Genomic DNA, 9,264 nt, shown 5'->3' with positions numbered 1-9,264 from the left:
TGCAAAATGCGGAAAAAGGTACAGTTGCCGGTGGCCCATGAGACACTGAGAGGCAATGCAGCGCTTCTCTACCCCAAACAGTCTCGCCTTCGGCTAGCGTAAATATAATTCGGCTGATTTTTGTATATAGAATCTACAGCATGTAAAGAGACGCTGTCGGGAGCCAATCAGAAATTTCTGGTTAATCAAAAAGCTGGGTAAGCATTTTTCAATGAACTTTGCTGGATGGAATGGATGGAAATTTTCAATATAATTCACTCGGCATCCGCTGCACTGTTATCTAACCAAGAAATTATCCATTTATAAGAGAATTGCACCCTTCAGCCTAGTTTTGACTTCAAATCGGAGGGAGGCACTGACCGCAGTGGCAGTCTTTGAATCTTAAATCCCTTACCAAAATCTGCAAATGTCTGAGAGCTCTGAGCTATGCTCTGACCCAAAATAGTATAGAATCCCTGCATCAAGGTAGTCCATTGGAAATCTAACAATTATTCTTGATTCTCCCTTTGATACACACACATAACAAATCTGAGAATATCGTAGCATAGCCGGCCACAAAATCAAATTTTTATTCGAAAACTTTCTACTCATTTTTTGTTTTGGATTTTAAACTGCATGAAAATGAAGACAGACTTTAAGCCCGATACGTTCGTCTTGTCGGAGGCGGTGGCCAAGCTGGCTTTAGAGATGGCCCCCATTGACGTAGAGGAAGAAGACGACGTGGATATCCCAGAGATAACCCCGGAAAACGAGCCATTTGAGGACTCTGATGATTCCGATGATAACTACTTCTTGAATCTTTGCATACTGAATAGTAGCAGTGACGAGGAAGACTTCGAATACCCGGAAGAGCAGGAGGATCAGTCTGACATGTCCGAGTCGGAGAATGAGCAGCCTGCCGACGCTGAGTCCGACGTCGCACAATAAAGTTTATGCAAAATTCCAGAATAATTCATAATTTGTGGTTTCTCTTTTTGGGTGGGGGCCAGGCTCAAGGCAGTGCTCTTAGCTCTTGTCTTTTGTCTATCTCGAGCAGCAAATCATTATGATATCTGTGGGATTTCAAAGGCTCTATCAAGACCGACCTGGCCAGTACCGGTGTCAGCACTGCATTAGGCGCCATTAGGGTGTGAGGGAGTGGAAAGAGTTTCCGCTTTTCCGCTTTATAATTGCAATAATTCAATGCTTTGAACTAAAAATAACAGTAATTGAATAAATAATTAATTCAATAATTTTCAATGTGCATAAAGTTCGTTGAAATCGATTTAAATTCCGCCGCCAGCCGCCTATTCGGGGAACATAAATTAAAGCACACTTTTGGGGCTCGCACAAATTATGCTCGTGTAGAATGCATGTAATATGCGTGTAGAAATACATGTACAAAATTATTGGGGTGTTTATTTATGCAGAGTGAAAACAGCATTGTGATTGGATTGGTTTACATTGCTTAAAGATATTGGCGGTACTGCCACCGAAATTGATGTAAAAAAAGAATATTAAAACTTAATTATTTTGTGACTCGATTTTTATTGCAGATTATAGAATTATATGAGGCATGCACCTCATATAGAAGCTGAAATTAAAACTATACAAGTTTATTCCATGCTCATTGATTAAATGAATTATTTTTAACTTTTATTTTAAATATGAAATTGAATATATTTTTGCTGTCTCTAAGATCTCTTTCACTCCCACACTGTCTCTCTCTCTCTCTCTCTGTCTCTCTCTCTCTCTCTCGTTTTTTTGTATGTAATCAGACCATCTGTCTGTCTCCATCTTTGTGGCAAGTGAAAGTAGGAGTGGCAGTGGGAGTTTGGGTTGGGTTGGGCTTGGGTTGGTGGTTGAATTGTGATGTCTGTGATAAGCTCATGGCCCGGATTGTCTTTAAAGTTTGTGGCCACGCGTGCCTCAATCTCAATGCCAACCCCTGCCATCCACCCTTGGGTCTTGTTTATGCAACGAAACTAATTTAAAGTGCTTCACGCGGCGGTCGCTTAATCCGCTGCCATGGTGTGCGTGTGTCTGAGTGTGTGTGTGTGTGTGTGTGTGATAACTTCGTTAAGTTGTTGACACGCATATGGAGGGGATTGGCATGGTGTGGGATAAATAATAATAACAATATAGTCAGTAATTAAATGACTGCGGCACGTGGCGCGAGGCCAACGAGGAAGCCGAACCCAAGCCCGAAGCCCGAAGCCCCGAAGCCCAACAAGTTCTCAGGAAGGAAGCGGCGGACAAATCAATTAATTTGTTAGCACTCACTTTGAGGGATACAAAATAATAGATCAGTTATGCTTAGGAAGGGGAATGGGAAAATCAATGTTAGTTCCATTCCAACCAAACTGAACGACTGCGTGGCAGGTTCCTTACAAATTCCTACAGATAGAATTTTAATAGAGGGAGGCTTCCAGCATTTACAACTCGTCACTTGTGTGTGGAATGCAACTCGTTGCTATTTCTGTTGGTTAATGCATCGAATTGCTTGGAATTTAATGGGCATTCCCCGAGGATTGCTTACCGCTGATGGCATTCGGATTTAGGATTATTTTAGGAATTCGATTAGAAAGTTGAGCACGTTCAAAAGCAGCAGCAGCAGCAACTGTCAGTCAGTCAGTCCATGCATATTTGTGGCTTCATTTCATTTGGCAATTATTTGCACAGCACAAACAAAATACACACACACACACACACTCCAGTGCACTGGAGGCATAGAGAAATGAATGTTGAATGAATCTGAAGAGTGATGCGGGATGTGGAGTTGGGTATTTCCATTTTGATGGCTGGTTGCTGTTGCTGCTGCTGCTGCTGCTGCGGCAGCGTTGACATTTAACTATTTGCACAATAAATTCAAGTAAATCTTTTCACGAATTAAATTTCATTTGTTTACGACTCAATGAAAAGCCACAAAGCTTTTGCCAATGGGCTTTGTCTGTCAGTTTGAGTTGGCCTTTTCCACATGCATACACACAAACAGACAAACACACACATACACATACGCTTCTACTCTACACTCCCACACCCACTCCCCCGCTTCCACTCCTTTTCCTGTGCTGCTGCTGCAGCATGCTGTGTGCACTCGCCGTAGTACGTATCTGTATCTGTGTCTGTGGCGTCTCGTTGAAATACAAATTTATAGCTTGTATTTTTGGCACAATTAAGATTTGCGCACATAAACGCCCAACTTGTGCTGGCATTAAGTGCTTTGCTCGAAAACTTTTAATTGAAATAATTTGTTCAGGCCTCTGGGGAAAGACAGAAAGACAGAGCGACCGAGCATCGGAGCAGCACAGGCAGCACAGGCAGCAGAGGCAGCAGAGGCTTCATGTGCACTGAAAATGTTTCTACATAAATACATATATTTTTTCTAATGATTGCTGCATACGTTTTGACTTGCAGAATATTGGTTTTTGTGGCACAACAAACGATTTCAATTACATAATCTAGGGTTGCATGGTCCAGTTGCCCAAAGGGAAGGACACTGCTAATGGCATTTACGATTCATCGAGTCCACACATAATCAGCGAGTGCTTCAATGACTGCATCGAGCTGTCATGTATGAAATGGAGTAATTCTGCTGATTGGTTCTTTGATTGGTTCTTTCTGCTGAATTCAGCGGATCCTTGAAACTCGGATAGATTTCTGACGAGTGCTGGCTGGCAATCGATTGATCTGTAGTCCAATCTGCGTATATTGAGTGGATGATTGGATCCCCTATCCCTTATTTGCGTTGATGAATGAATGGATGCGTTATGCTGAGCAGTCGTCGCCTCTCCCTTAGTAGATATAACCCTTGTCGCTGCTGAACTTGTAGCAGACACGTTTGAAGCAAATGCGACGTCTCTCTGTAGTGGATGTAACCTCAGTGGTTGTGTCCGATTCCGTTGAATTCGATGCCAGCGTAGTGGTTCCCTCACTCGTTGAGTCCCCCACCGTGGAGTTTCTCGTTGTGTCAGTGCTCTCGGTGGTTTCGCCTGTGGGTTCACTGGGCACTGTGGTGGTGGTCTCCAAGGGCGACACTGTGCTGGTGGTGTTGTCCGTCTCCAAGTCCAGAAAATTCATCAGCACATCCATGAACTTCAGTATGGAGCCACGATCCTCTTGCGTAAAAGTCTGAGCCGCTGTGCTGCCTGCCAGGGCGACCAAGAGCAGCAGAGCAAAGGTCTGGTTCTGTGTGAAGGCTGCCATCGGATTGGACTGGATTGGGCTAGGTCTTGGCGCGGTTGTCTAACTTCTAACTGGACACATTGAGGCGAGCTTTGTGCATTTATACGAGTACAATGCGCATTTGGGCCAGGTGTTTCGTATCTCTATGCGGAAATCATAGAGCCAAAATCGTAGAGCCCCAACAGCTAGCGTCACGTGCTGCAAGCAAAAAAGATACCCACAAGCTTGGATTTGGCATAAAATTGGGTCTATCTGGGTCAGCTGCAGCTATCATTTGAGCTGGAAAATTCTAACGTTGAGTCATGGAGTAATGGTAGGTTCAGAAAGAAACATAAGTGAGCCGAAAGTTTGAGCATTTACGGGAAAATAGATCCAAAATAGATAAACTCAGTCGTATCAGTCTTCATTCTGTTTGAACAATATTTTTGCTGAAGCGGAATCAAAAATCTTTCCTATCAGATTTTTTTATTCTTTCTCTGATGAAGCTCACACAGTTTTTTGGCAAGCCATTGATTCGTTTTTAACTGCCAGATGGAGATAAGACCCACGCCAGAACATGCAGAAAGAATGCTCTGAAGCAACGATATGATGACGATCGCGGGGGCACGTTTACAGCATGCCAATGCTGTGGCATGTGGCTATCGCTGTGCGGGTGAGGGAGATGGAGCTTGCCAGTGGCGATAAGCATCGACCATAAAAGCGCTCGGATCGTGGCGAGATCTATCAATCACCGACGAGTTCCATCAGCGTTTAGATCAAGCGTTCGAGAGTTCAGAGTTAACGTTCAGCATCCAGTCGTTCAAGATGTGGCGCCTTCAGCTATTCCTTTTGTTGTCCACCTGCTTCCTCATACCCCACGAGGCGAAGCCAACGAAGCGTTCGCCCATCGGCTCCTCCACCCCTACATCATCCTTCATCAGCACACTTGCCTCAACTTCAACCGCATCCACCTCGAACTCAATGACAACGTCGACTTCCACACCTGATGTGGTGGACAGCAGCACAGCAGCCGCCACAGTGGCCCAAGTGGTGCGGCGTGTGACGAACATTGGACGTCTGGCCGCCAAGGATCTGGCCGACCTGCTGCTGGCCAGCATGCAGGCGCGTGGCATTAAGCTAACACCCTTCCAGGAGACCACGATGAAGTCCTTGCGCAGCAACGAGTCCAAGGAGACCCAGAGCGAGGCGGACCAGCTGCATGTGGGCATGGACGTGATCATCGACATTCTGATTGGTGCCCAGTCGGAGGCAACCTGTGGCCACATCATCCGCGACATTGAGAAGTCGCAGGACAAGAATAGTCTGACCCTGACACTCAAGTCCTTCCTGGCCCTGTGCTCCTTCAACGGCATCGAGTGCACTGAGAACGAGGTGGCGCAGATAATCAAGAGCAGCAGCGTCCAACAGAAGCGACAGGAGAAGGCCCTGGAGCAGGAGGATTTTGAGATGGCAGAGGGCACAGGTGCTCGACTCACACGGCGCGTCGGACACCCCCTTGCCGCGACTAAAGGCGAGCGCGAAACGGTCTTGTCCTTCCTACAGGCGAGGAATGTAACCCAGCTGACAGCGATTCTCAATACCCTGCTGCAAGTGTGCGGTGCCTCGGGTAGCGAGGCTCACAACATCATCCAAAATCTGCACGAAAGTAAGTTCAACGAGCAACGAGTGGCCATAACGAGTAGCTACAACGAGTGGAGAGTGATGATCAGGACTAATTCTCTCATTCTCTTTCAGTGGGTCCCGATGGCATGAGCCTGCTCCAGGTGAATGCCTTCAGCATGCTGATCGTCTCCCTGCTGGACAGCCTCACGACCATTTCGCAGGGTCACAGGAGCGGCTTTTGTGCCGCCACTCCCGACAGCTGGGCGGTGCGCCTCCTCGAGATGGGTGTGGCCAAGGTGGTGCTGCTCGGCCTGATGACGGCCCTCGATCGCTCCATTGTGAGTCCCCCCAGCAACAGCAATGTGGAGGCGCTCAACAGCCTCAACGGCGGTGGTTCCCTGCAGGATGTCAAGAGCTTGATGAGCGAAAAGTCGGTGGCTACCGCAAAGCGTGCTATACCCACAGTTGGCAACGTTAATCAGCGTGAGTTTATCCTGAAACACACACAGAAATTCCTCATTTAACTATTCAATTTTCCTGTACAGAGGCGGGCACTGTCATCAATGGCACAAACAACTTCCAGGGTAGTCTGGTTAAGGCCAACGCTCCCATTGGTGCAGCGATTCCGATTCTTAGCGATGTATCCGGCGGCAGTTTAGGCAACGTGAATCAACGTGAGTAGGACAGTTTGCCAGATCCTCAGAGTGTTTTCTAGTTCCTTGATTCTGATTTCCGTTTCTTACCTTTTTGAATCATTCCAGAGGGTCCAACTGCTTCCATTACGGGCTCCGACAACACAGTGGCCAATGCTGTGGAGGTCAATGCTGTTGTCCAGGCGGCCCTTGCTGTTCTCAGCTCCCTTACCGGACAGGCTGCGGGTGCTACATCCGGAAGTGGCTCTTCAACAGGCTTGCTTGGCACCGCCACTGGCACGGGTTCGAGTGGTTCCACGACATCCACTGGCTCCACCACTTCTGGCAGCCCCTCTGGACTAATCGTTGGAAATACAAATCAACGTGAGTTGGCTTGGGAATTGGCTCCTTAAACAATTGAATTCGAATTCTTCTAATGCAGAGGGACCGGACACTGTCATTGAGGGTGATGGCAATAGCAAGACAAGTCTCGTCAGTGCCAATGCTGTCGTTGGGGCCGTGGCTCCAGTTCTCACCCAAGTATCTGGTGGCGCCATTACCAACCAAAATCTACGTAAGTGTTTGGGAAGAAGGTTTGCTGATTCTCATTTTCTGATGATTTCTTTTTGCTCTTCGTAGAGGGTCCACGTACAGTCATTAAGGGCAAAAACAATACAGTGTCCACCCTGGTGGATGCCGACATTGTGCTCGGCTTGGCCGTTTCTCTGCTGAACTCCATTACCGGTCAGAACTCAACCGGAAGTGGTTCTTCCACTGGCTCCACGGGCACTGGTTCGACTGGCTCTACAGGCTCTACAGGCTCCACAGGATCCACAGGCTCCACAGGATCCACAGGCTCTACAGGCTCCACTGGCAGCTCTACGAGTGGTTCGTCTGGCACTGCCACCAAAAGCGGATTGATTGGCAACCAAATTACTTGTAAGTTTGCCCTCCTGTCTGCTCCTCCGCTGACGTTATTTTGATGTTCTTCGTATTCGCTCGCAGCATCGGGAGACTCGATAACTGGCAACAACAATCTGCTGGGTGGTCTGGTGAATGTGGTAGCTCCGATCGGAGCCAATGTGCTTGCCCTCAACAAGATCACGGGCGCAGGCGGCAGCTCTTCCTCCGGCTCCGGACTCATTGGCAACCAAATCGATTGTGAGTAGCTTTTAGACTGGAGTCCTTTCTGCTTGCTGACTAATTTGTTGTTCCAGCGAGTGGCAGCACTGTCAAGGGTAACGATAATGTCGTCTCGAAGCTGGTCAATGTCGCTCTGCCGATCGGAGCCAATGTGCTTGCCCTCAACAGCATCACGGGCGGCGGCAGCGGCTCCTCTGGCGGTGGTCTACTGGCGGGCAACTTCCTGACTCAAAGCGGGGACACTGTCACCGGCGACAACAACAAGCTCATCAATGTCGTGGATGTCAGTGGCAACGTGCTGGCCAGCCTCTTGGCCCTGAACAGCATTGATGGCTCCGGCTCTGGTTCCGGCTCAGGCGTTGGCGTTGGCAATTCAGTGAAGAGTGAGTGTTGCCTGCTTTAATCAGCCTTCAAGGACATTGTGCTGAAGATCAAAACTCTTGCAGGTGGACCCGGACAGATCATTGTGGGCAACAACAATGAAATCCTGAAGCTGATCGACGTGGAACCCAACATCCTGGCCAATGTGGCAGCCTTGAATATCATCAAGGGCAGCGGTGCCGCCTGCGTGGGCAACAGCGTCAGCCGTAAGTGCACTCTAGATGATAAGATGTCAAGGGGCCCCTTCTCATACCCCACTCTCTCTCTCCCTCTTGCAGGTGGACCCAACACAGAGATTGTAGGCGATAACAATCGCATTTTCAAGCTGGTGAATGTGAATGCCAATGTGCTGGCCGATGTGGGTGTGCTGAACCAACTGATTGGCAACGTGGCCAACGACTGCAGCATCGATATAGTCACAACGGAGCCACCAACGGAGCCACCGACGGAGCCACCAACACAGCCACCGACTGATCCTCCAACACAGCCACCGACTGAGCCACCAACGCAGCCACCAACACAGCCACCCACTTATGGGCCACCCACCAACGAGCCACCCACCAATGAGCCACCCACAAATGAACCGCCCACCAATAAGCCACCCACCGTTCGGCCACCCACCGTCCGTCCGCCCTCGCCCAATCCCAACAATTGCTATCGGCGCTACTGCCGCAAGTGGCGCACGCGCCCCAGCTACCTCTGCTACAAGAACTGCGGCGGCCCCCTCACCTACAAGCCCTAGGCTGCAGCCACATGAGTACCACTTGTTATTCGTGGCACTGCCAGCCACCGTGCCACTGGGCATCTACTTGATTTGTCTACTCTCTAAGCAAAACGTTGTTTAATTTATTTCAAAAATACACTCAAAATATTGAATCATAAGTCAAAGATTATTATTTGGGCACGCTCCGGGAAGAATCACAAACCAAAGAGAGTCTCTCCAATGATTCCTCTTCGTTTAAATGTTGTGCCAACGAGCATCACACAAATTCAGTCGAATTCTATTGAGTCTTCATTCATAATTCATTCACTCATTTTGAGGGTGAATGTTCAGCCGTTTCTCAGGAAAAGTGAAACATTGAAATGCCAAACCAGGCCTCTCCACCCTTACCACAAACAAAATTAAAAGTTCAGGCTGTCAGGGACCAGCTACCATCAAGGTGAGAGCCAAATGCAATTACATTTCCACACAAAGAGCACCGAAAAAAGTTTAAACGAAAAGCAAAAAAGTTACTCTGTGTAAATAAAAGATAACATTATTAACAAACCGAGGCCCCAACTCCACAGAGAAGCACCTCGAGTCCGAGCCCAAGTTAGACAAATGGTCGTCGTCTGCGGAAAT

At 48.1% G+C, this 9,264-nt stretch overlaps 2 protein-coding genes across 2 annotated transcripts; one reads left to right on the top strand and one right to left on the bottom strand.

Annotated features, from left to right (window-relative positions):
* Nucleotides 1-3,365: 3,365 nt before the first annotated feature.
* Nucleotides 3,366-4,228, bottom strand: LOC117901686. Its single transcript, XM_034812533.1, has one exon. It carries the CDS (start codon nt 4,183-4,185, stop codon nt 3,775-3,777), a length of 411 nt encoding a protein of 136 aa, XP_034668424.1. The 5' UTR covers nt 4,186-4,228; the 3' UTR covers nt 3,366-3,774.
* Nucleotides 4,229-4,901: 673 nt separating this feature from the next.
* LOC117901675 (cell wall protein IFF6) lies at nt 4,902-8,804 on the top strand. Its single transcript, XM_034812521.1, has 10 exons — nt 4,902-5,809; nt 5,899-6,249; nt 6,312-6,440; nt 6,528-6,782; nt 6,841-6,972; nt 7,038-7,337; nt 7,404-7,559; nt 7,616-7,924; nt 7,988-8,128; nt 8,201-8,804. Exons 1-10 carry the CDS (start codon nt 4,969-4,971, stop codon nt 8,662-8,664), a joined length of 3,078 nt encoding a protein of 1,025 aa, XP_034668412.1. The 5' UTR covers nt 4,902-4,968; the 3' UTR covers nt 8,665-8,804.
* Nucleotides 8,805-9,264: the final 460 nt, after the last annotated feature.

The sequence above is a fragment of the Drosophila subobscura genome, chromosome A, assembly GCF_008121235.1.
Source record: "Drosophila subobscura isolate 14011-0131.10 chromosome A, UCBerk_Dsub_1.0, whole genome shotgun sequence".
NCBI lineage: Eukaryota > Metazoa > Arthropoda > Insecta > Diptera > Drosophilidae > Drosophila > Drosophila subobscura.
Note: the sequence above shows the minus strand (reverse complement) of the source record. Positions and strands in the feature narration are given on the sequence as shown.

Bases quoted from the DNA above. Each gene is read 5' to 3' on its own strand.
- LOC117901675 (XM_034812521.1), top strand. From the start codon at position 4,969: ATGTGGCGCCTTCAGCTATTCCTTTTGTTGTCCACCTGCTTCCTCATA. The intron at 7,338-7,403 runs GTAAGTTTGCCC...ATTCGCTCGCAG, and splicing joins GATTGGCAACCAAATTACTT to CATCGGGAGACTCGATAACT. The intron at 7,560-7,615 runs GTGAGTAGCTTT...TTGTTGTTCCAG, and splicing joins CATTGGCAACCAAATCGATT to CGAGTGGCAGCACTGTCAAG.
- LOC117901686 (XM_034812533.1), bottom strand. From the start codon at position 4,185: ATGGCAGCCTTCACACAGAACCAGACCTTTGCTCTGCTGCTCTTGGTC.